Below are 25,537 nucleotides of genomic sequence, written 5' to 3' on the forward strand. Positions count from 1 at the left end.
CTAAGCAGCACTTCAGTCTTTTAACATTATTTCCAATTGGACCGCGGCGTCGACCCAACCGTACGGTCACCCTAATTATGGGTATAGCAACAACAATCACCCCCATTCGATTGTGAATGGCACGTCTAGTTAAATAAACGCAGGTCATAAAAGGTTTTCGAAAGTCCGCATTGGATGACGTTGGAGATTTCATACTGTGCATTTTGTCTCAGTTCAGTGTCTTAATATTGGATGCCCAATCGATGCTTTACTTCTAGTGTGTGCCCATGATCAAGATTTCTAGCCAATACTCAAGTCTCACTTGAAAACAAACCAGTATGTCCTTTTGATCTCGGATATTGAGGCGCTTCTGACAGGTTTCGAACAGCGGACGGATTGAGCTTCCCCAAATCTGAAGTGCGTCGAGTAGTGAAGTACAAGTGAGAAGGAGGCTTGCTTCCTCCATACTATCCCATGGTCATTTTCGAGATCGCGCAAGTATGTTCGTCATTGAATTGGGACGTCACTGCTCGTACTCTATCTATCTTGGGCTTGATTGAATTTTCGAGGAAAGCCTAAGCGGCAATCCTACCCAGTTTCAGGCATGCTCCTTTCATTCCAGAAGCCAGAGATGGCCTAAAATTAGACGAAAAAGAGCTGATAGTGTTCCAAGCCACTGCTGCCTATTATATCCTGCTCTCAAGATCGAGGAACGCCGCGGCTATACCCGTTCCTACGCGTCGTTGATGAAGTTGTTTGGACTGATTAAAGAAGAGTATGGAGTCAAATCAGTCCATTCATGCCATCTGAGACTTCTTCATCTGATATTCCTATTGGAACAGGTGTTTGGGAATTCAGATATATGGCGAGTGCCGACCGGTGAGCCATTCGCTTCACTCACAATTGCGATATTGAAAGGAGTCACGATCAATTTGAACAACTCGTAGTAGTCTGGGTCATTCGCCTGGTCCAGAGCGAGAGCAATTTCGCTTGATTTATAATTGAATACCATCCCTTGAGTAAACTGGACGTCCTTGGCAAATCGTACGGACACTAGGTCAATGGGACGTCCTCAACGTCACATCTTGACGCTTCCGACAGACCGTGCGACCGCTTCCAATAGAGGCCCAGTTGTGCAGACATTTCGAATTCTCCATCGGCTTCAATATGCCGTACCGAACGTTCGGTCCCGAACCTCTTCAGCCAATAGGCGATCATTTAGTTTCTGAGTCGATTAAGAAGCCAATATCGGGGATCGAAGGCTAATACATACCAGACCAACAAAAGGTCATAAAACAGAACCGCCTTAGGAAATCCACTCTTGAAGGTACTCTGGGTTTGAAGTAATCTATCAAATACTGATGATCAGATACTGTGACAATTCGGTTTATAGCCTTGATGGCACATGCACACAAGCAATTTGGCTGAGAATTTGGATGCTTAACTCAGTGACACTGGGGAAGTTCTCCTCACCAATCCCCCTTCCGAGCGGTTGAACTCTTGATACATTCAAAATTTGGTTCATTAAAGTGAATGTACTATCGTCTCCTTTGCGTATTATTATCCACCTCAAAGTTTGAAAATCTCTCAACCTTCATCGCCACCTTTGGGGTATAGTTGATCAAAAACGAACGTAGACTATAACCCGCTAATATCAACTCTGTATAATGGAGTACAGTTCCTTCTCCGGCAAACCCAAACGCTCTCCTCAACAACTTTTCTCTCCTTCACAGCTTTTGTCGCATTATGGACTATTATATTTATATATTCATGTAGGCAGCCATTCCGCCGAAGAGGGCAGCAGCGCCGACAGCAGCGGTGCGTATGGGACCAGCCTCAGTACTGGAGGAGGTAGAACGGACACCGCCACCGTTGTTGGGACCGGTCTCGGTGGCCAACGGGGCAGTGGAGGTGGGGCCGGTGATGCCGCTGGTGAAGGGGTTACTGCCGTCGGTAGCAGTGCCAGCGTCGGTGTATGCGGGAGGGCGGGTAGAAGCGGTCGTGTCGGGCTCCACGGAAGTGTTGTTGGGGTTCAAGACGCTGAACAAGGTTAGTATTTATAATACAATGGGCATGAGCTCTGGGACTTACTTGTCAATGACGTGAACAACACCATTGGAGATGAGGACATTGGGGATGAGAACCTCTGCCTCGTTGACATATACTGTCCCGTTGATGACGCGGATGGTAACATTTCCGCCGTTGAGAGTAGTCAAGGAAGTGTTCGTAATGTCGGGGCTGTACAAGACAGAGCCGGCAACGACATGGTACTGGAGGATGCTGGGAAGTGCTGCAGTCAGGTTGGCGGTGAGGTTTCCGATAGAGCGGAAGGCCTCGTTATTGGGGATGAAGATTGTCAGATCTTTTGCGGCAGTGAGAGCAGGGCCAACGTTGGCAGCCTCGATGGCGCCCAAAGCAGCAGTGAGATTGGCAGCACGAAGGGTGTCGGGGATCGGTTGGGGAACGCTGAGGACCTTGTCAATGATGTGGATTGTGCCAGCCGTGAAGTTGACGTTGCCAGCCGTGACAGTCGAGTTTTCTCTCAGAGCAGAGTAGAAAGTTACGTTGCCATCGACAGTCTGGGCCTGGACGCGCTGGCCGCCGGTGACATTGGTGTACGTCTCGTTGGTGAGGAGGGTGGGGATGAATCGCGGCTCTTCGGTGAACTGAGAAGCGTAGTAGGTACCGGTGAGGACGTGATACTGGAGAATGGCTGTGATGAGGCCGGGGTTCGAAGCAGCGCCCTGGGCACCCGGGCTTGCCAGGAATGCCTCGAGGGCAGCGTTACTAGGTGCCAGGATGGTGATGTTCTGTGCTTGTGAAAGAGCTCCGACCAGGCCCGGCTGGGAGCCGAGGAGTGCTGTGAGCTGTTAGAGCTCCGTATGTGACCAGCAAAAGGGTTAGAAACGGACCACTTACTTATGAGAGATGACAAGCTAGAGTTCTGGGAAGCCAGAGCTGCCGTCAAGTTTCGCTGGCTGCCCTCCTGGGCAAGCGCAATACTGGCCAAGGCCACAGGGAGAATGTTCCTGACCTGCATGTTGTTGGTTCGGCGTGCGGAAAGCTGGGTCTAGCGTGTCGGGAGTACTGGGTGTTAGAACTATTGCAAATTCAAGCTGGTCGAGAAGAGCTTACTGTAAAGAGACCTGGCGGAGGTGACAGCATTTAAAGTAAAGTGCGAGCTCCTCGTTGGGACTTTGCACGAATCATGCCAACCATCTTGGGGAGCTCAAGCCCATGAGGATCATACCAATCGCGTCGTCGTTGGGTACCAAAACAAGCCGAATCAAGCTTGTTGCCCAGGCTGTATGAAGAATTGGGAGGCCTGCCACGCTTCTTGTCCCCAGACATGGGTCTTGGTCGACATCACGACCGCGCCAGGGATCGGGACCTTAGACCGGGGCAGACTAGGGGGTGGAGAAGCCTCCTTAGCTCGCAAGAGAGCACGACGCTGGCAGACGACCAATGAGCTGTTCAATGGGATCGCGAGCTGAGTGCCAAGTCGATCGTGAAGTCGCTTTTGGCCGGCGTGTATGCCAAGGGCGAACTTGCATTGGCCCAGCGATGGTCGAAGCCCGACGACATGTTCAAACTCGCCTGCTCGCGTACCGACTACCGTTCCAAAGCCATCTTGTCTTGCGTACGAGCTGGAAGCTGCACAAGTCATTGCTGGCTAGCACTGCAGACCTAGACTACTTGGCAATACGGATCCACGAGATGGAGATGAGAGGCAATTCCCGTCCGAACATGCGATTCCGCGTCCCGTTGCGGTCAAATTAGCATTCTACCGACTCACATCACGAACCTACTGGAAAATACGGAAGGCCAGGGAACTGCCTGGCTGCCAGAAGCTTAAGGCATTGGACGCCATTGACAGCATCTTGTGTCTTGGAAGTTGCGTAAGCCTACGCCCGACTGGCGCAGCTTGGGGGAGGGGAAAGGCAGAAAAAGTCGATGTCGTCAGGATAGACCGTTTAGCGCCATTGAAGACGGGGGAGACTCCGCTGGCGCTGAACACCCAGCCGTGTAAAGCTGGTGTGCCGGGGGGCTGGCAACGTGGAAATCCCTGCTCTGAGTAATAATTACAGCTTGTATATCTTGAAAATGGTATTCTCCTGCTCGTCTCATGGTTTGCCTTACTGTCGCCGCAATCTGCAAGAACCTTGACTACCTTAGGTTCATCAAAGGCTTTTTCCCAGCGTCGATACTTATTCAGGTCCTGTCAAGACGACTGGAGAAATAACGCGAAAGAAAGAGAGAGAGAGAGAGAGAGAAGATGCACAGAGTCGCGTAGCACTGCAGCCGCTTCCCCGCATCATCCAGGAAGATAATCGGCCCCAATGCAGGGCCAGTCAGACCATTCCCATTTCCCCTTGGCCTCGCCTTAATTACAGTCTCGTCTCCATGGTGCGGGTGAGGTGTCCCGGTCAGGCCCCAAGTTCATTGACACACGCATCCGCGATCGGTTTAGCGCTATGGCGAAAGCGTGGCCAAGCAAGCGGCATGGAGCAAGCTCCTTGGAACCCAAGAGCTCTAAACGCTGGCTGTGTCCACTCCAACATGCTGCGTTATAGCCATTGACCATATTACCATGAGAACGGTGCGTCATCGATTCACTTGCCAGATCGCAATTTTGGCTTTTATTTCATCAAGTGAGCCAATGGCGCATTCCTCTCCCCGGGGACCGTTGCTTGGCAGTTGCATTTCCTTTGGCCATGCCCTTGCCTGGCCGTCCTTAGTGCAATAGAGTTGAACTCGTTGAGGCCTCCGGTCTTGTCTAGGCGAACCTCTTCTCAGTGATTGTCTGATTGAGGGGCGCTCGCTGGCGCGTTTCGAGCTCGGGAGTTCGTCAAGTCTGGGCATCGCCACGTTGTGGTCCGCCATACATAGGAGGAAGCGTGAGGGGCTGTGGGGAAATTTCTGGGTATCTTTTCGTAAAGCCGAATTGGGCCAAGTCGTCGTCCATCCGTCATCCTCCGTGACCTTGGCGAGGCTTCGCGTCAACATCCGATGCCATTTCGCCATGTGTACTTACGCCCGACTTACCCCGCGCCAACACATCATTGAATTCGAGGCAGAAGACAACTTATTCCTGACTTAACCCAAAGCTGGACCAAAGACATCGTCGCCTTCCGTGACCTTTCGTCGCTTGGCATCCCGCGCCTCGTTTCCGCCGAGCGCTCCGCCGAGCGCCCCACCGAGCACTCCGCCGTTTCCGCCGAACACGGACCCGTCAGCCTCAGCTTTGGGTCTGCGCGTCTCCTTCTGCGAAGCCAACTCTCGTCGAGCCTTTTGCAGAGCCACTAGATCTGCGCGATCGGGATCTCTGCACTTCTTCAGCTTTCGTATCAGAGGTTTGATTACCTTCGTGGCCTCAACCTGTCCCTTTGTTAGTCTTGTCACTATCAGCACAAGGCAACTTCCAAAAGCAACATACAGTTCCCCAGTAGTCGTCCAACCTCTCGGGCGGCTCGGTCGCCAGCAGCTCCCTGCACGCCTCGATTGTTCCCATCACCTTGTCACGTATGTCGTGTCGGGCGAGGTCCTTGGCGCCTTCGTTCCCTATGCCATTTTGAGCAGGAGTAAAGGCACTCTGAACGAGTTTCTCGGCCAGCCCTCGGTCAGCCAAAGAAAGTGCGGCAAGCATGATCTGGCTCGGTGTGTAGTGCAAGTAGGCGTCTGTCACGAGAGAACTGAACTTGAGGAACGCTCGGGCACGGAAATGGGCGGCGTCGATTCGACTTCGCTGTAGAGCTTGTCAGTAGTGTGCAACAACAGCACAACAGCTTGCAATATACCTCAAGGTCGGCATGGCGCCGAAGTTCCAGGATCGCTCCTTCCAATGCGCGGAACGGATGCCTGACGTCGAAGGCGAATCGAACTCCTTGACAAAGCAGAAACTCCCCTGCTAGAATCTCCTCCTCGGTTGTGTTGGGGAACTTGTCGGCCAGCTTGGCTAGACGGGTATACAATCCCTCAGCCTTGCTTCCGAAGAATAAACAGGTCTTGAGAATGTCCTGAGGAGGGTATGTCATGATGGAGTTGGTGACATAGAATCGGCGGAGGAAGACGGTCGCAGTCGCTCTGACCTCTGTTGGGAGACCACAGAAGTCGGCTGCGCGAATCAATTCGACGGTAAAGAACTTGAGCAACTGAGTCTCCTCGGGAGGCGTCAAGAACTCGGGCATCGAATCGGCCGCATCGAGGTCCACGCGTTTCGTTTCCACAAGGCGACTAGTGATGTTTGTTTTTGCCAGAGAGTTTGTCTGTTCTCGCAGTTCCGCTAGCTTGGCCGGAGAAAAGGACCACAGTCGATACTGCGTTGAAAGTCGGTATCGCGCATCTTCGGTTGCCATCGTGGCAAGCTGGCAAGTTGCCAGCAATCGATTGAGGGTACCTTCGGGTGTAGCCGTGAGAAGGACGAGGTATGTGTTAGCGCAATGTGGACGAAGCAATGGCCGCACAGATGGGATGTTGAGGTATCTTTGTGATGTGTAGAAAGACCAGTGTTGTTCAATTAATGGTAGCGAACGGGTCGATTCAGAGTTGGCAGTACTCAGATGAAAGCAAGAAAGTCTGGCGACCTTATCGGTGCTGATAAGCTAGCTGCCTAAGGTAGGTAAGGTACCTACCTAAGGTAGGCTGACACCTTAGGCGAAGCCACCCGCAAGCTAAGCTCGAGCCGTATGTGAAGCACGTGATGTGGCGCGGTCCCTTCTGTCGACCCTCTCGGGTTGTGTATATCGCGGGTGCGATAATCACAGTGGTACGGAGATATTAAGCCGTAGATCCACCGCGAAGCTCTGCCAAGCATTGAAGAAAGACTACGGACGTACGGATACAATCTCACTTGACAATCCCGGCCAGCGACGTAAAACCGGCCAGTGGCGTAAAATTTCTCCTCCTAACGTTGAACAGTCAGCAGGGAATCTGCGCGATTCTACACGTTAAAAACAAGGCCTTGACGTCACATCTATGCAGCCGTGCCAAAGCTGTACTGATTTGCTGAGTATGAGTAGGGTTACTTTGAAATTGATCTCCTCCACACCTGCTCATCTTGAGAGTTATGCCTTACACCGCAAAGCAAAGTTATATTAGCCATACGAACTTCGACGCTTTCGGTGGCTGGCGGTAACAGAGGGAATAGAATCCATGCTTAGAACTTGGACACGAACCCAGCCATTTCTAATCAATACACTCTTCTTGACAGAAGCTATGCGATGAGGGAACCAACAGTTGCGGATCCAGCCCACGGATATTAACACGCCCAAACGCCCTGCCCCTACCAGGAGCCCCTGACCCGATTCTGAAAGAACAGTCTATTGATGCAAGAAGACCCAAAACAAGTATCGCACATCGCTACGCCGACCCACTGCCTATCTTCTTCCTACGAATCTCAAAAAGCGGTGTATATCTAGTATCCAACCTCCCGCTTGGCGGGGACTGGGGGCGCCGGCTTCTTGGCTCGGCTCGGGGGAGGAGGCGGAGGTGCTTTCTTGGCCTGAAGGTTGCTCGTGCTTCGAGTCAAGCTGCTTCCCATGCTTGTGGCCGGGCTGGCACTGCGGTCATTCCATTCCGGACTGCCGCTACCGCTGACTGTTGTGTGGTCATCATCGGCAAACACATCGCTTGCCATCGGTCTGCCGGTAGGCCTCAGATTTCCACGCAGAGATCCAATATGAGAAACGGCGGGTACTGGTGGAGTGGCGGCCACGGATCGTCTGTCGGTGGCAGCTGGCCCCTGGAACGTCTGAGACCTACTGATAGACGGCCTCGAGGTTGTGTCATTCGACGCGCCAAACTTGACCTCGGATCGTTGGGAACGAATGGGCATGCGAACAGGCATTGGTTCCGGCTCCTCCTCGACCTGGTTGTTACGGGCCGAATAGTCGTTGAATGAACGGGCCGTGTTGGACCGCCCGCGGCCATTTCCGTAGCGGCGGTCAGTTGGTGAAGGGGGCGCGTTGCCGCCAGCCCAGTTTTGACGAAGTCGACGAAGCTCCTCCGCGCAGCGATCGTGGTAGCTCAGCTCGGCGTCGAGTAGGCCGGTCAGATCGCGAACGTTATCGGTCTCGGCGTCCTTGATGTCGGACATGCGTCGCATGACGTCTTCACCAGCTTCTTCGTACTTGGCGCGGGCTGTACGAAGCTCCTCCTCGAGGCGGAAATCCTCGCGCTTCGTTTTTTGCATTTTGCTGATTGCAGCATCGTAGGCCAATCGGCGCGACTCGAGCTTCTTCCGTGCGGCCTGGCGGAGAGTGTGTCAGATGGGATGGGCTGAAACTACATCTGGACGAGCCATGACGTCGGTACGTACCTGATACTCTTTCATCATTGCCAAAGACCTCTCGACAGAAACAAGCCAGTTATCGGTAACTTCAGAGGCATAGCTTTCCTGGATACCGGCAAGACGTTCGTTGGTTCGACCGAGAGCTGCGCATTCTGCGGTTAGCGATGCTGGAGACGATAGAGAATGGGAGGTCAGGCAACTCACAGAGCAGGCAGGCGCCAAACTCCGAGTCGGGCTCGAATTCCTCGCCGTGGGAAATCATCATGCGACCGACAAAGGCGATTGGCAGGCCCTTCTCCTTGTCATCGAAGGCCTCACCACGGCGGGCGACCCATTTGACATATGTGTTTGTGGATTTTTGGAGTCTTTCCATTCCTGGTGCAGAAATAATATTAGTATCTCGTTGGACCGCTGACTGCCCGTCGAAGAGGTAGCATACCGTCATATCGCAGCTGCATCTCCATCTCCAGATTTTTAAACTCGTCCGTCTGTCCCGTCTTGGACTCGGATCCCATCTTTTCGCCGGCCCATTGGAAGGCGCGGTCGAATTTCTTGGTGAAGTTCATGGCAGCGGTAGTGGTTTGGTGCGCTTAGACAGACCGTCGGAACGCTCAGTGAGAGTGGAAAACGTGGATTGAAGGGGAGGTAGCCTGACGGTCGACGTAGTTATTAGGGTGACGAGTTGGAAGTAGGTTCGGTCGATGCCAGCATTCAACGGGTGGTTGTAGAGAAAGTATGACGAATAGGGTGGTTTGGCGGAGCTCGTTGCAAGAATCGTAAGGTGAGAGGGATGTTGAACAAGCGAGTGGTGGATGACGAAAAACGGCGGGAACTTTGGGAGCGAGAATGCAAGACGAGGCCTTGGGAGCAGATGAAAAGAAATGTAGAGAAAGGGAGCAGTGGCAAAAGATAATACACACGGTCGACAATGCAAGGAGCAGGGATGGAGAGATGTGCCGTCAAGCGGAAGAAGCAGGTGAAGAAGGAGGACCGTGGAAGGGGTGGAAGGGGCGGAAGGGGGTGCGTGGTCACTGTGGTGGGAGCTGGAGGGATAGAAGATGATTTCACAAAACGGGTTACGGGACGAGGAGAAGCGAACGGTGGATGGATCAATTGCAAGGTAAGGTATCCGTACCGTGTATCCGTATGGTTTGATGTACGGGGTGAAAGTACGTAGCTCGGGCAGTCGTTGGCAGTTCCAGTTCCAGTTCCAGTTCCAGATGCAGCTCAGTTGGTACCTCACACAGGGAGACTCGAGAGAAAGGCGTACGGTATGTAGCCTGTATCCGTAGGTTATGCAGCAAAAGGTTAATTGGGAGAAGCAGCAGAAGCAGGTCGAGGTCAGGTATCCGTGGCAGGAGATGCGTAACTGTACTGAAGTGTGTCTCAATGCTCTGGTGGAGTGTGTGTGGTGCATGGCGTTGCTGCAGTGTTCTGTTGCGGGAGGTGGGTTTGGGAGGCGAGCTAAGGCATGAGCTAAGGCATGCAGGTACGTATCGAGTGGGGTGGTCGGGTGTCACTCCCCGGGAGGGAAGGGACAGAAGGACCTTGTGTTTGGAAAGCTTGAAGGAGTATCCGTAAGGCAAGAAAGAGGGCAGGGACGGAAAGCACGAGACTGGACGTCACGGCAAGATCGGTGACTGACCTGGAAGGAGAAGGGACCTGGAAGGACAGGACATACGGTACTCCGTACCCATTTTCATTTTCAGAGTTTTTGCCAGACTTGCCCGCCTTGCGGATGCAAAGTTTGAACTGTGGAATACGTGATCTCAGGCACGTACCGGTATCCGTACTCCCGTCTTCAACCGTTTCTACCTCATTGCCGTCCACTGCCTGCCCTTCTTATCGCCGGCCTGGCACCCTTTGATGCATATGTACTTGATTCGCAGGGTGGTCACTCCACACCAAATCTTCCTTTCCCAGCTGCTCTTTTCCATCCAGCCATGCATCCATACTAAGTAGGACATGTAAATATGCTGAGCCACTGGGGAACATGGCAAACGATGCCACGCATGGGGTGGATCAGAGGGAATGGAAAGGGACGACGCTCAACGGTCGATGGGCGGCGAGGGGGTCGGGTGGGAACTGGGAAGTGAGGTAGTCCCACTATCTCAGGTTCGAGAATGGAAAGAGATTGAAGGCGGGGTACCTTCCAAAGTGACCGTGGCTGTGGCTACTTACCTTATTACACTACCTGAAGAAAGCGGCTGGCGTACCGAAGATGACAGAGTACTTTCTACTCAATTAAGGAGCCTCTAAAGATGATGTACTGCGTCGTTGGTAATACCTTGCTAACGTGAGGAAGCAGCGAAAATGGGTCAGCCCAATCTTGGACCGACTGCAGACGGGCAGTCGAGAATCTATAGTATTTTCTTCAAAAGCCTCGCTGTACGGATACTAGATACCCGTACAGAGTAAGTGTGGTAAGGTAGCACCATTAATAGGCGAGCAGGCGAGCAGGCGAGCAGGGTCTGGATCGTGGCAGGTGCATCTGCTAATGCACACCCCGTCTTCGAGCCGCAGTCTTGCAGGTTTTCTCGGCGGAGTGTTGGCTTTTTTGGAGATGGCGTTGTCGCATTGCCCACCGCCGGGCTGGTTGGCAGCTGCAACCCGCACCTGCCGAATCTGCACCAACTAATAGGTCTAACCCCAGCATGGGAAGACTCGAGGAGTGATCGCAGCCGTCTAGACGAGGTTGTGCAGGTATTCGTAATTTAGCCGTGCTGCCGTGGTGTATGTACGTACGTACACTAGCAATACACTCAATCCATAACGTATGTAGCTTTCTAGTCCCCCCGGGCGATTGATATGAAGGGAGCCAAGGGGAGCCAAGGGGAGCCCCGATGTGGAGGGGTCTCGTGTCACTGTCCGTGCTGTATTCTGCAACTTGGCCAGTGGAGGCATCAAATCAGAAGGAGGGTGGGCTCCACTCGCAATCAACAAACCTACAGTGTATCCGTACCTTTAGGGGCCAACGATCCGCGGCATTGGTTAGCACCTCAGCATGGTACATTCGAACCTAGGCAGGTATCCGCACCTTCCACAGCTTCGATGCTTTTGCCAGATAGACTGTCCGTAGGAGGAAAGTGAACTAGCCCTCCTCATCTTCCCTCCTGCCGATTTCCTCAGCCTAATAATTGTGTCCTGAGACAACGTCACGGCATCGGGCAGGCAAGACCGATTCTTATTGCGAGATACTACCCCTATGAGGGCAAGAAGGAAAGGAGCCGAATCAAGCGTGCCACTCGGCTCAATCTGGCCGCAATCGTAGACAGACTGTAGTCGTATGTCAACGGTTTTTTTTTTTTTTTTTTTTTTTTTTTTCGTTTTTGGGGGGGAGGGGTTTCTCCTCCTCGAATAAACCAACATCCAACACTGCCTGCCTGCAAGGCTGCGTCCAATTTCCTATCTGATCGACTTTCCGTCCCCTCATCGTCGAGGGGAGCGCCCGTTGCCAGACGAACGCAGTCACACCACCCGTCCGACATTTCATGCTTGGTTTTCGATTGGATAGCATTGAACCATTCCACCAAGCGTCCTGCGTTCTAGCGCAAAGTCGACAGCTTTCCTGAGTTCCCCATGGATAACGCCGACTTCTCCCTTAATACTGGGCCGATGCTAGTCGAGACGGAGGCCATGGGCTAATGAAATCTACGCCTCTGCCGTTTCCCGACGTGTTTGGTTTCTCAAGACACTTCTCCAGAGCCCACATTGCCGTACCTCGGGGACCAGCACCACTCCTCACACACCTGCCGTCACAGTCTGGGCGGGCCTTCCGGCGGTTGATGGGCGATTCAATACCTCTCACACAGACAATGTACTAGGTATCCGTATCTTGCCGCCGGTTGCCGTCGAGACTCGACGGTGCTGGCCACCCCACTCTGAGTTGTTCGCGCCGCTTGGTGCCCGCCCAATCACCCGCTACGCTTGCCTCTCTTCTCTCCTTCGGTTTGAGACCAGTGACCTGTCAGCCAGTCACGGTCAACAAGGCCCGCGGTACAGACACACACCACTAACCTGCCAGGATCCAGGAACACGACCGAGATCTCCTCCTCCCACCGTGCCACCACCATCCACACGCAGCAAAGGCTGTGCTAAATCGAGACGGGTCGTTGGGGACCGAGTGGGACGACGCCGGTCCACTGTTCTCTGCAGCGCTACCTACCCTGAGGGTCCAACGAGGGGGCCATCGGAGGTCTTGTCCGGGCCCTGCTTCCAGCCTTCCCCTGGCTTTCTGGTCTCGCGGCATTCTCGTCCAACCTGGTTGGTAGGGACGGGACTGGAATATGTTGGGGTTGGCAGTGAGGACCATCAGTGAGCCCTCTACATTAAGAAGCCAACCTGGACGTGGCCCGACCCTGCCGACCCCGGGTCACCATCTTGACAACACTACACTACACTACCGGTATTCTGCGTATGCATCGCTCCAGCAGCGTGACCAATAAGCTCTCGTATCCGATATTACTCGCTCTGCTCCTTTTTGGGAGCACTCTACCAAGTGCATTGTGTATCTCTCGGGGAGGTTGAGCTTATTGTGAGCTCACTGGTCTCATCTAGCCCTGCCTTGCTTGGTGTGGTATCCAATACAAGACGAAGTGGCGTCATGCAACTCGTCTGTCTATCTATCCCGAACGAGGACAGAGAGCATCACTAACTTTTCCGACACTCGTGGGCCTTACGTAATCTACACCGGAAACTACACTAGCAGACGATGAAGCTGTCCCCAGCTGCCGCCCGCGGCCCAGACCCTTCCACCCCTCCGCAATGATCTTAACGTGTCACGGTCTGCCATTTGCCGGCTAAGGTACGTTTCCTACCAAGTTACCAGGCGCTCAAGGACAAGCTATGCCCCGCACTTTGCCCATTGGATAACCTGGTGCAAGTGCGGCTCAGTGGTACTGGATCGGTCTCACGAATGAAAGAAAAGCGCGTCCTCGACGAGTGCGAGGCTCAGACAAACTGCCCTTCCCTCTCTCTCCTCTCTGTGCGCATGTGTCGCCGCATTGGACCCGATTTCGACCGTGCTCAGCAATCTTGCCTCACCTCATGTCTGAAGGACTGGGGCCGACGCCAGCCAAGACGCCGTTTCCATGTTGCTTTCAACCGTCCACACGTGACGACGCCCATCTGTCTACGTCTTCCCTTGATGTATCCGTACACCGGACCTTGTCTAAGCTTTTTCTTCGCCCTAGATCACTTGACACGAGCTGGACACCTGTCGACAGTGTGGTTCCAGGGCTGTCCCGGTTGTTGTTGAGGATACTGCCAACCACCCAAGCAACATGCCTCTTGCGTTTTGACGAATCAGTTGCTCACAGTATGCCTCACATCGTTGTATCCTCCGTCTTTGGGTCCCTCAAGGCACCTGTGGAGCTCGACGCACTCCGGAGTGACTGGGAACCATCGAACCGCCTCGCTAACTTGACTGGTCTGCAAGCAGACATTGATACATGATGCGATATCAGATACCTGGATGACGAAGCATCTACTCTAACCAGCGGAGCTCACTTTCCAATCATCTTTCACTGTCTTGCATTGGTCGTCTCTGAGACAGCGTCGTCTGTACACTGGCTTCCTCGCTCCGTTTTACTTCTGGCCACGATGGTGACCGTCTCTCTCTAACCACCGTTTCCAGTGGGAAGGTTCTCTGGGCGCCCTGGACTGGGGAGACGAGTCGTCTGTCCGGGAAATGTCGCCTGCTAAGCTCGTGTTAATGGCGCCGCAGATCCCATAACCTCCAACTTTCAAGCACCAACATAATAATTGCCAGCCAGACCTTACCACCGGCGCCCGGCCTCTGTCACCGTCGGGACACCAAACAATGCAGCAACATGGGCGCCCGTCTGCCAGTGCCAGTCTCACTGTCTCAGTCATCCCGCGCTGGGACAGCCGCTGCACCACTGAAGCTTCCCGCGACTGCGCCTCAATCTCCCGCCAAGTATGGCATACCGGTGCTGGGATCAGGCCGGCGGTCCGGCAGCGACTCGCACGCCCAATCCTTCCTCATGCTGTTCCATCTGCCCTGCGCTGATGTTTGGAACTCGCAAGTGGCATAAACAATTCTCGTGACGAGGCCCATGCCATATCGACCCCCGACGTATCAGAGCACTCTCATCTTAGCGCCCACTCTCCAAACCGGCCATTGGCAGCCGCGTCTCTCTCGCTCCTTTTACGTCTACGAATATTAAGAGCCGCCTACAAGGGCGGCAGAGTCGGGACCTCCTCCACTACGGTGGCATGACGACATTTTGGCTGTCGGTGGCCCGTATCAATCAGTCATCCGTCCCACGTCGTATGGGAATCGAGAGCTCGGAAGTTGGAGCCGGCACCCCTGATCCTCACCAACGACAACCTTTCAGCCTCACGCCAATCACCATGTCAGAAATGACATCACACTCTTTCCCCTCGGCCTTTCTCGACCATTGGATTCGCTCTCTCAAATCGAGACGCGGTGATCAGCTTAACGACTTTCCAAACTACCACGTTTTCCATCCTGAGAGTCTGGTGACAACATGTAGTCCCAAGTCACTCACCGTCGGCAACGGCGCCAGCATCTACAGAGACACACTCCTCCCGGCCATATTGCTTGCGAAACGCGAGGTGATATTGGTGACGTGCTTCTGGGCTCCGTCCGATACCTTGTGTGCCATCAAAGAAACCCTGGAGCTCCTTGCCGACCGACGCAGAGAGACGATTCAAACGTCCGGCGAGGATGCCGTCGCCCCATTACGCGTTCGCATCTGCTTTTCGTCGCGTAGCTTCTTCCAAAAGATATTCCATCCGTGGTCGCGAGACGGTTACGCGTACCCAACCTCAGCGTGGCCAAAGCTCGGATTGCCCCCGGACACCACCCTCAAGGCGGCCCGCATCGAACTCATCGTCAAGAGCCTATTCTTCCTGCCTTTCAGCGTCATGCATCCAAAGTTTATCATCGTCGACCGCAAGCGCGCTTGGATGCCCAGCTGCAACGTGAGCTGGGAGACGTGGTTTGAAGGCTGTATTGGGTTCGAGGGTGCAGCCGTTGCTCAACTGGTGAAATTCTACGCCAACGTCTGGGAGCATGGCGCCGGCGCGCAACAGTTCCCCGGCGACAATGTTGACGGCGGTGGTGAGGCGAACCAGGGGCCAGGCCAAGTCGACGAAAACACTGGCCGAACTGTTCCTCCCAGTCCACCTTCGGACGATGAGACCGCGTATCGGCGGCTGAGCCTCGCAAGTCTGCCACCGTGTCCGACAATGATCTTACCCTCATCTCATCACTGGTACCCCGGCTTCCGCCACATTCCTGTCTGGCGGCGCATCACGGCGCCCACGACTCCTCTCAATGCGGCTCTGTTGTCTTTGTTTGCCTGTGCTCGGACCGACATTGATGTCGTGACGCCGAACCTGACTTGTAGAACAGTAGTCGATGCTCTCCTGGAGGCTCTTTGCCGCGGCGTCAGCGTCCGCATCAGGACGAGCAAGAATATGATGTTAATCGAGCAACTCGTTACGGCTTGCACCACGACGGAATGGACACTTGATTCGCTCGTCAAGCGATACAGCCAAGCCTGCACAGAGTGGGACAGGAAACGATCGGTAGATGCCGAGTCCCAGGCGCAACGGCCTGGCCGCCTCACCATCTACTACTACCGGCCGAACCTGCAGGCGACGGCGGTGCGGGACCCAGAGGAGCCGGTCGTGTCGCATCTGAAGATGACGCTCGTCGACAGGGAGTATCTCTTGCTGGGCTCCGGCAACTTGGACCGGGCCAGTTGGTACACGAGTCAAGAGCTGGGCATCCTGCTACATATACCCGATTTCCAATGTGACGTCTGGTCTGAATCTCTCGAGTCCAGGATTGAGGTCCGATTCAGCGGGGAGCCCGGCGATGGGACGATGGGCTAGTCAGTCGCGCGTGTGCATATAAGTGTGTGCTTCGATTCTGCCTCGTCTTTAGATCTCTAGATACCCACGTCTTGTAATATTTACTGATTCATGACCACCGGCGCTAAGCGTACCCTTCGTCTTGCTCCCTCAGTTACCGGAAGACACCGTCGTAGAGACCGTTTTCGGCATCAATTCGTTCTCGAGGCGAGCCGTCCAAAGAATTGCTCTGAGAATCTGGTCCATGAACCACTCATCGTCATAGGCGTCATCATAGTGGCCCAGCGCCGTGTAGAACGATCTCCCACCGTCAAACTCCTGGTACCAGGCGAGTGGGTGATCATCCCCCATGGCGCCGCCCTCGAAGCTCGTCGGGTCGCCCCGAACCAGGATGTGGAGGTTGTCATTCTCCCTAGGATGCGACAGGAAATTGTACCACTCATCCGTCCAGCCTTTCCGAGCATCATCGCCCGCCTGCGCCATATGTTTTCCGCCTCCACGTCTCAATATGAAATGCTCCGGGTCCTCGATGATACAAGCGCCCGCCTGGGGCGGCGGATGCTGGTCAAAGTGCGCACCGATAAGCTTGCCATACCATTCATCCTCCTTCAACCCTGATGCGGCGGCATGCACGCCCACGAAACCGCCACCAGCGTTAGCGTAACCCTTCAGAGCCGCCAATTGTTTAGCATTGAGAAAGTGTCCCGTACAGTGAAGGAAGACGACTGTGGTGTAGCTTTCCAAGGAGCGAGCGTTGATGGAGGCCTCGGCGTCTTCGCTGGCGTCGACGGTGAAAAGTCCTGAGGTCGCGCCGAGGGATTTCACGGCGGAGACGGCACTTGAGATACAGTCGTGTCGATAGCCCGAGGTCTTGCTGAAGACGAGAACACGGAATGGCGCCCTCGTCGGTTCAGAATTGGGCGTCATGTTGATGGGATGATTGGTATTGTTGGAGGAAGATCGTGATGTTGGATAGTTTGGCGGGGGTAAGTGGAGCTCTGCGGACAGGTCTTAGTCACTATCTTTTTCCAAAATTCTCAATCACCGGCTGTGTGTTCTAGTGGTCATGATTTCTCGTTCACATTATGTGCACCAGATCCCGAGAAGGTCGCAGGTTCGAGCCCTGCCGCGGTCATAGCAATTGTTTCTTTTGCTTTTTGCGATATATAGACATGCACTCACCTGCGTTGCACTTCTTTCTGGCCTGGTGTCGCCAAGATCCTGTGGTGGTTGCTCGCGCTGCTTGTAGCTGCTTCGGCTGAGTATGATCCGACTGTTCAAGTATCCTGACATGAGCGATGAGCCTGCACGCAGGCATTTTGACATGATTACTCCAAGCCATTCATTGTAATTCCATCTATACCTCACGTCGTGCACGTATTTCCGAGCAGCAAGCATGTCTTTCTGACAAATGTCCAGTGGTCTACCCCGAGACTTTTTCCGTCGCCGGATGGAGGTCACGATTTTGCTTCCTCGTGATTTTACCCTGCCAACCTCCCCTTTCCCGCCACCCTTTGTATATCTCGAAAGCCTGCTAACACAGTACAGTTATTCGATTTGCCAACGCCAATTCCGGACGCGGCGAGCAGGTTCATGTTGAAATGACTGGTCGGGCGTCGGGTAAAACGAACAGTCCACCCCCTCATTACAAGAGCCAAACTTGAGCACGAAGCTGTGGATCTTGCCGAGCCAGGCGTCCGTAAAGTGACGGGAGTTGGCGAAGTGGTCGCTGGTACCCGAAGTTGGGTATAGGTACGAACTCTGCTCAACCTCGTAGGGACGATCGACGACGGCGTCCATGACGTGGCCCAACCGCGCGGCGGCAAACATCTCTTCAGGCCAGTCGCTGTTGGGAATATACTCGCCGTAGACGCCCTCGTCCGATAACGTTTCCTACACGGATCAGCGGTCGGCGTCCTACGACTTTTTCAAGAAGTCCATGTTCAGCTTGCGCAGCTGGTTCCTATCGCTGCCCTAGTCATAAAGGATCTCGCGAATGCAGCTGTGGGTGTCGAGGACCCATTGCACTCTCTCGTACTCGTCCACCACCCATTTAATGCTCTTCGTTCCTGGTTCAGAGAAAGCGTTAGCATCGTGGTAAGTCGCGTCAGCAGAGTTTACGAAGGCAACGTTAGGGGCGACGGTGGTGGCGAAATCCTCAGGGAAGTCAAAGAGGAAGTTGGTATTGAGGTTCAAACCGATGCCAATGGCCTCTGGGTCGCCCCCTGAAGCGGCCGGGTTGCGGTTCTTCCACCAGCAGGTATGTATGGCCTGGTCGTACGCCACTCGGTCGGAGTTGCTCAACCACGCGAAGACGATGCCAGTCGCCACGGCGTGCTTCACGTCGCGGTTGGAGATGAAGTAGGTAATGTCGTTCGAGGAGCCGCTCTCGCGGGCGTGGATGGCGGCGTTAAAGCACACGTGGTGCGGATCGCTGCAGTTCCCCCTTTCGCCGCTGATCTTTGCGTTGAAGAAGGAGGCGTTTTGGTACGTCTTGTACTGCAACTCAAAGTAACCAATGTCATAATCCTGGACGACATCATTGACGGCACTCTTGATCTCATTCACATTGAGGAGGGAGGGGAGTTTCGTGCCGGCGGGCCGGGATCCGAGGCCCCGGAGAACTTCTTGCCGCTGTCGATGCGGTCGCCCGTCCCGATGGCAGCACCCGTGTTGTTGTGACTCGTAGTTCAGCGGCAGGGTGATGCGGGCCCCGGAGGCTTCTCCGGGCAGCAGACAGGCCTCGCCCAGGAGGGTAAGCGAGAGGAGAACGCAAGCTTGCGTGGTCTTCATTGTGGTGTTATTGGGAGCGGGCAAGCTAGTTTTGGGCAGGGGAGAGCTGTCGATAGGAAGGAAACTTTAGGAGGAGGAAAACGCAGCCGTAGGTCTGGCGAGAGTGATTGGCAAGAACGTGATATACAATTGAGCGACCATTACATTTGCTCTTCTCCGCCCAATGTCATACTCTAAGCACGGGGCCGCTGCACGATGATGACCGCGAAGATGTTGATCACCGAAGGCCTGGATTTAAACCTGGCAACCCCGTTTACCTTGTTATCTGGAGGCTTAGTGCTGCTTCATGATGTTCTTCCCCGCCGGGTCCCTACGTCGACTTTGTGCTCATAGTTCTTACGAGGGTCTTGGCTCGATAGGCTGATGGATGAAATCAACGAGGCTTGGCAATTTGAGGACCGTCATTATAGATTAATCATGTGTAAAAACAAAGCCGATTGAGAAGCTCTTGGCGATATTGGAGCAGTTGGCAAGGAAATCTTGGTTATTATAGTATGTGTAGTATATTGAGTCCCTTCCAGTAGTAAGGGTGGGCGCCAGCAAGGCCAAGAAAACAGAGCGGGACATCGTTACAGAAGTGTGATTTTCAACCTAAAGCCACAGATCCGATTGCTTGGCCTTCGAAATATTGCTGGATCAAATGCAATGATCTAGAGGGAAAAGGTACCCGGATGTTTTTGAACCAGCTACGCTCAATAACATTCGTTTCGGTTTGGCGTTCAGGGCCAGTACCGTCCATAGAGGTCATCCGAACCACGACTGTATGTATTTTCATCCCGACCCGAAGTGTGCATGGACCGTTCGCTATAATGGTTCATTCAGTGAGACTCGTCTCGCTTGGCTACTGCGTCGGTCATGGCCAAACTTTTCTCAAGCTTCGACTTCAATATTTCCACCAAAGTTCTGGAGTTCTGTATTGGGCAGAGAGAGATATGAATTCGCTCTCTACAACGGGATTGCTCCTGACGGGACGCTGCGAGGTTGGGCAGTAGCAACGGCTTCCTCCTCTATGGCATCCGGCATCACGAAAGCTTTGCTAAGGCGTCGGAAGTCAATGACCATGCCCCAAGTTCGGAGGTTTCCGCACTTGGCTGAAATGGTTCCCCAAACAATCATGCTACCGGCACTTACAACAGACGAAGGTAGACAATGAGCAGAATCCGGAGAACATCGAAGCCAAAGCCTGAGATGACAGCGACCAAAACGACACCGCCCTAGCACTTAGACTCACAGACAAGAACACCGCCATCATGGAGACCAAGGTATCGCAGCATGAAGTTGAGAAGCTCATGCTTGAATGCCCTAATACCGCCAAGATTCGCCATTGGCTCATTTAGTTCGAAGTGACGCCAGTACATGTTCTCGTAAGGTACATGATGCCAACATGATGCAACTCATATCTTGAAAGTCGTGATAAGGATAGCCATTCGTTGGAGTTGTTCAAGGAAATGTCTGGATGTATGTATGTAGACTACGTTGCTGCTCATCTAGTATGAGACGCCGTTGAGAGCCTTTAATTCCATCGAATATGACTGCATTCGGAATAGCCCCACCGTCGTTAGGAAACAAGGTCGGTTTAGAGCGGGGCAGTTGCGAATGCTCGTACATCAGGACACCAGAAATACGCTGTGTCATCTGAACTTGTATTGGACGTATTGCAACAATATCTTGCCGGGCTTAACAAGTTCAAACGTTGATAACGCAGCGTATTCATGTCTTTACGAGAGTCTGACTTCCCGAGCCTCCGAGTTACTGAAATCTGGAGTCTTTGCCACGTAAGCTCAAGCGCAGCCGAGCAGTGCAATCTGCATTCGCGACATATCAGTGTTCGTTGCGACGAAACCTATTATGTGCTGTGTTGAATCAAAGACAATTTCCCGTTGTGTCAGCGGCTCGTAGAGACTAACTTGAGAACGGTACAAGGCCTCCAAGCTCATTAGTGCCGGTCAATTGGCCCTCGTAGAGACGCCGGACCGCGATCGCAGACACAAGAAATATCGTTCACGCAATAGGTATTCAAAGCGTTACCTGAGGTACTGGTCAATGAGTTGAGTCACTTTCGGCAACGTTATGAGTGATGTTCCGGTACCATAGGCGAAGGGTCCCCGCATTCACGACAGTAGATAGCAACCGGTTCCCCAATAATTGTCCATCGGTTCACCTCAACGCAGTGCCGCCGAGTCTTAATTTGCAAGAGGGGAAAGCCAATATGACGTTGGGATTCTGCTGCCTGCAAATCATTGGTTTTGGGAATTATGACTTGAAATCCTCGAAACACACCTTCAATTGAGTGTCAATCGAAGTGAACTGTATCTTCACCAATCCTGAAGTGCGTGAATTTTAACAAGAAATGTAACAGAGCAGTAGATCTGTGATCAAAGCAATTTGAGGGGAAAATGATAATCTTTTAGTGAACGTACTCTCTCTAAGCTGCTGTTCCATATGATTATGGACTTGAACCATCATCTGACATACCGGCCTTGCCTACTTACAATCTGGAAACTCGTTCGACACGTGATGAGCACTATATGGGAGAGACAGACGGATGGCTATGGTGTGTCTTGAGCAAAATCTGCTGCGTACTCTCTCTCGCGCCAGGTACGTGGTACAGCTACTGTCTAGGCGATTCAACACCAAGAAACATGTTCAGCGAAGTGAGCAACGCGATGGTCAACGTCTACGTTGGTTACATACTGGCTTTGGGTTTGCTAAAGAGATTGAGATTGAACATTCTTCTTGGATAGCTTCTTGGGATTTGCAGTTGGCACCGTACAGCGAGCTGTCACTTTCCACCGCTAGGTCGGGCCCTGGCAGAGACGCGTACTCTGCTTCTGCTCTCGGGAAGCTATCATGTAATCTGTATTTGCAGTTGTTTGAAAGTCATAAAACATCACTGCGAATCAAACTTGGCCTTTGAAAGCCAGAGTTGAGTGTCCCGCCTACTTTCCATCTTTGTAGCAATCCCATGAGATGATGTAACATTTGGTTTCTCCTTAATGAGTGCTTCATCACGCGTCAATCAAGGCTCCCTTACATGCAGACGACGAAGGGTATGGTTGGTCCCGGGAAGAGGTGCTGGAGAAAACCTCAGACCGCCATCAGGTAACGGAGGTCTACACGAGTGTTCGCAACTAGAGACAAGACTCAACGCCATGAAAAACCAAGCCAGCGTGGATGTATGCCGTTATGTCACAAGTCCTAAGATTGCTTGGGTCTATCCCGGAGCACGCGGCTGCTCATACTAGACGGTCTTCGAGCGGCTTGTGGAATTTGCGCTCGAATGTGCTGGAACCGAATTCGCTAGAGGTCAATTTTCAAGTTGAGCAGTCGTACCAGGGTGACTGTATCGGTTGCAGGCGATTGAATAGCTCTGGGCCTTTGTTTTGCTGTCTCTCCTCTGGCTGCCAATGTTGGTCGTAGTGTCCGACGGTTTCAAGTACCAGTTGTAGCAATGCCGTTCAGCAACCCTATATGATCCGATAGCCCCCTTGTTGTCTTATCAAATGTATGAAAGCTGGTTGAGGCGAAATTACTTTGGCGATTCAGGACGCATCAAGGTTGGTGAGGTGGTCGGTGGTCCTTGCGTAGGTGCCAGTGCGAGCATTCGCTTCTTTCCGGTCCCGATGATGATTCCATGGTGATCGTGTAGATGATTCGCGTGGAATGCGAGCAAAATGTGTTGCGGTGCTCTTCGAAGGCTTCGACATTGGTGCGCGAACGCGATTGTCAGTTATAGAAAAGGGCTGGAAGACGGGATATATATAAGTGTGGATTATTGCGCCCGCAACCACGTGAATAACAGCGAGTGCCCGTCCATCCGACGAACAGACTATTTGCTCGGGGGCGCTTGGGCGCCATCCAAGGTCCAAATGGGTGAGGGAGCGCCCGCAAGGACGCAAGTCAGCGGGACAGACCCAGGCGGACGGGACGGTAGGAGCAGGAACAAAGTTGATCTACCAACTCTAAAGCTGCCGTGCGGCCGCTGTGTGACGAACGACAACCTTTTCAGAGGACGAATCTTGATTAAGACTAGGGAGGAAGTTGAGACATGTCTAAATGAAGTTCAATGCCATGATATGCTCTGTTGGATGATCAATGACTAGGTACCTCCACTCGTCCAGGTACGGGTCTGGATGAATCTCGCCGCGCGATGAGTGCGATGAAAATGGGAGTGAGTGCTCATCGGTGATGAGTAAGGAAGTCATTGTGATTACGAACGAGGGGCTGCGAGTATGACCAAGTACGAAGAGCCTTATCCCGAGGGGTTCGCAACTTCGCACACTTCATTATCTTACGGGAGACGGCGATAATGGGAGAGACCAGAGAACAGAGACGGTATTAGCCGGCATTCCTTGGCAACTGCAATTCGAGCTAGTTTGGCTAGTCTCATGCGGCATGATTTAGGACACGAATGGGGACTTCGGATATGAGTGGTTAGGGGTACCATCTTATGAGTGCTGCAGGAATCAGGAATGGATGGCGCTGGTTGCTGATAAGCCTGCAAGTCAGCGGACCAATCTTGGGCAGCTCCGTATGAGATGTCCGTGGGCAAGTGAGATGCCGCAAAGTTGACGCGATGTTGGAGCGACCGATGATGTAAATTGTAAGGTAACTATATTGTACAGAAGCGAGAAGATTGGAAACGATGTGAAATGAAAATGATTGGGATGAAGACACTAGTGCCGAACTAACAGTTCACTGATGTGACGAGACTCAGGAGAGAGAGGTGGCATGTGGCATTCCATGATGAATTGAATTGAACGGCGTGGTCGTCGTCAATCAGCTGTCCCCTGTTTCAGTCTTGGTTGGGGAGCCGAAAGGGAAAGAGGGTCGGGGGCACCCCTGCAGGGACAGACAAGGGCAGGGACCATCCCACTGGAGCCTGCCTTGCCTTATCATTGCCAAGATGACGCTAGCAATCCCAGCCCCACCGTTCCGAGAGATAAGAAGGGCCGGCCAATCAAGGTTCCCGCCATTGGAAGCTCGACTTGGCTTGCAGCTTCTCCAAATGGCCTCGCGGCTCGCCTGCGTGGCAGTGGGCATCGGATGCAAAGTTCACACCCACGAGGCAAGAGCTTGCCTTCAAGCGTTCCTTTCCTTTGGTCCTGCCGGTGTGTTGCGCTACCTTAGGTACCGGCAGTGCAATTACAACAGATACGAGTTCAAGGTGCCTGCCCGTCCGACAACCTGGGCAGGCTCCGGAAGGGAATGGAAGGCCCATCGCACCCGTGGACCTACCTTATCCAAGTTGACCAACACTTGCTGTAAAGTTAAACTGGGCATCTGTGGCATCCACGTCAGGCTCCGCCCACGTCGCATCCACCTCGCCCAGTCTCCCGTCCCCCATCAATTGGATCGCACGAGGACATGAACAACGGGCAGACGCACACGCTGCTCGATGCTCGTACGAATGAGACGCTCCATCAATGTCTTTCGTTGGCTCGATACTTCCATACTACTCCCGGGCGGGTGACGATGACGAAATATCGCCCATCCCAAGACAATCCGGGGCAAATGCCTCGTCGGTTCGTCGAAGCATCGAATCCCACCATCCGTCCACGTGCGAGACGCATCGACAAAGAGCTACTTTACCGGCTCTGCCTTGACGATAAGGAACACGAATCTTTTCATTTTGTCTGCGTAACAGCCTCGGCCATATCGTTCAACCATCGATAAGACCGGCAATCTCGATTCCCCACCACAAACTCGCCCACTCAACGACCATTCATGCAGCACCTGATTCACCATCTCTAGCTAGCAGCGCATCTTTGCTCCCATCAACCAACGTCTGCCAGACGCGCTACTTCTCCCAAGCGTTCCGACCTAGGCCTTTTAGGTATTGCAATTACCTACCGCGTGCGTGGCGGCCATGGCCTATCCACATCCGTACTCTTCTGTCAAATAGCCCGGTCTCGGTGTCGCCTTATCTCTTGGTGGACCTGAAGGATCCCTGATCTTTTCCCACCGGCGCAGCAAATCGACGGCAAAGAGAAGAATGGCTTTTTACTACCTACTCACCTACTGCAACGTTCGCAACGGCCGGCACGCTCTAGCAGATTGAAGCGCTGCAATCAGACCAGCCAACATTCTACGTCCTGTCTTGTTGGAGGCCCAGTACCTCAATACCCAATCTGTCGAGGACGCTCACATCAGACTTGAGATTGGCGATTCGACTACCGCTCACAAAAGTCGATGCGAACCCTCACGCCCTGCTAATCCTCTCCTAGACCACAACCACCACCACCACCACCCGAGCCACCGCTCGCCATGTGGAGGATTCAGAACCGTCGCAGTTCACTAGCGTCACCGACACGTCGTTCAGCCTTCACACTATCCGTAGATATGCTTCGTACGGATACGACACAGACTGCATTGACTTTTGAGATGCAGCTGACGATACCGCACCCCGCGTGCGATATCGGGAGACCCTCTTCCAGTCTTGTCACTGTGACACTCTCGATTCTGAGCAGATACGGCGCCTCTTTCTGCACCTTTTCTCTTCTCCAACACCATGCAATCGGGATAGACAAGTCACAAGGTTCACCGCGGGAAAGCAAGGCCACTCACTAATCATTCATGACTGTTTCTTATTTGACTCGCGTGTAGCAG

General features: G+C 53.3%; 7 protein-coding genes across 7 annotated transcripts; 1 reads left to right on the forward strand and 6 right to left on the reverse strand.

The window, feature by feature from the left end:
* Positions 1-1,739: 1,739 nt before the first annotated feature.
* CORC01_00665 (fasciclin domain-containing protein) lies at positions 1,740-3,019 on the reverse strand (the record flags this gene model as incomplete). Its single annotated transcript, XM_022612322.1, has 3 exons — positions 1,740-2,019; positions 2,071-2,839; positions 2,899-3,019. The coding sequence occupies 3 exons, from the start codon at positions 3,017-3,019 to the stop codon at positions 1,740-1,742; spliced, it is 1,170 nt and encodes a 389-aa protein (XP_022480939.1).
* Positions 3,020-3,407: 388 nt separating this feature from the next.
* On the reverse strand, positions 3,408-3,533 carry CORC01_00666 (uncharacterized protein; the record flags this gene model as incomplete). The annotated part of the gene is made up of 1 exon (XM_022612323.1): positions 3,408-3,533. One exon carries the CDS (start codon positions 3,531-3,533, stop codon positions 3,408-3,410), a length of 126 nt encoding a protein of 41 aa, XP_022480940.1.
* Positions 3,534-5,076: 1,543 nt separating this feature from the next.
* CORC01_00667 (cyclin ccl1) lies at positions 5,077-6,335 on the reverse strand (the record flags this gene model as incomplete). The annotated part of the gene is made up of 3 exons (XM_022612324.1): positions 5,077-5,358; positions 5,417-5,725; positions 5,778-6,335. 3 exons carry the CDS (start codon positions 6,333-6,335, stop codon positions 5,077-5,079), a joined length of 1,149 nt encoding a protein of 382 aa, XP_022480941.1.
* A 1,058-nt stretch (positions 6,336-7,393) lies between these two features.
* Positions 7,394-8,835, reverse strand: CORC01_00668 (BAR domain-containing protein; the record flags this gene model as incomplete). The annotated part of the gene is made up of 4 exons (XM_022612325.1): positions 7,394-8,227; positions 8,297-8,412; positions 8,474-8,644; positions 8,709-8,835. 4 exons carry the CDS (start codon positions 8,833-8,835, stop codon positions 7,394-7,396), a joined length of 1,248 nt encoding a protein of 415 aa, XP_022480942.1.
* Positions 8,836-14,100: 5,265 nt separating this feature from the next.
* CORC01_00669 (uncharacterized protein) lies at positions 14,101-16,156 on the forward strand (the record flags this gene model as incomplete). Its single annotated transcript, XM_022612326.1, has 2 exons — positions 14,101-14,316; positions 14,390-16,156. 2 exons carry the CDS (start codon positions 14,101-14,103, stop codon positions 16,154-16,156), a joined length of 1,983 nt encoding a protein of 660 aa, XP_022480943.1.
* Positions 16,157-16,285: 129 nt separating this feature from the next.
* On the reverse strand, positions 16,286-17,062 carry CORC01_00670 (glycosyl hydrolase; the record flags this gene model as incomplete). The annotated part of the gene is made up of 1 exon (XM_022612327.1): positions 16,286-17,062. One exon carries the CDS (start codon positions 17,060-17,062, stop codon positions 16,286-16,288), a length of 777 nt encoding a protein of 258 aa, XP_022480944.1.
* A 621-nt stretch (positions 17,063-17,683) lies between these two features.
* On the reverse strand, positions 17,684-18,928 carry CORC01_00671 (zinc carboxypeptidase; the record flags this gene model as incomplete). Its single annotated transcript, XM_022612328.1, has 2 exons — positions 17,684-18,028; positions 18,164-18,928. The coding sequence occupies 2 exons, from the start codon at positions 18,926-18,928 to the stop codon at positions 17,684-17,686; spliced, it is 1,110 nt and encodes a 369-aa protein (XP_022480945.1).
* Between the last annotated feature and the right edge of the window lie 6,609 nt (positions 18,929-25,537).

This window comes from Colletotrichum orchidophilum (genome assembly GCF_001831195.1).
Source record: "Colletotrichum orchidophilum strain IMI 309357 chromosome Unknown Scaffold_4.1, whole genome shotgun sequence".
Lineage (NCBI taxonomy): Eukaryota > Fungi > Ascomycota > Sordariomycetes > Glomerellales > Glomerellaceae > Colletotrichum > Colletotrichum orchidophilum.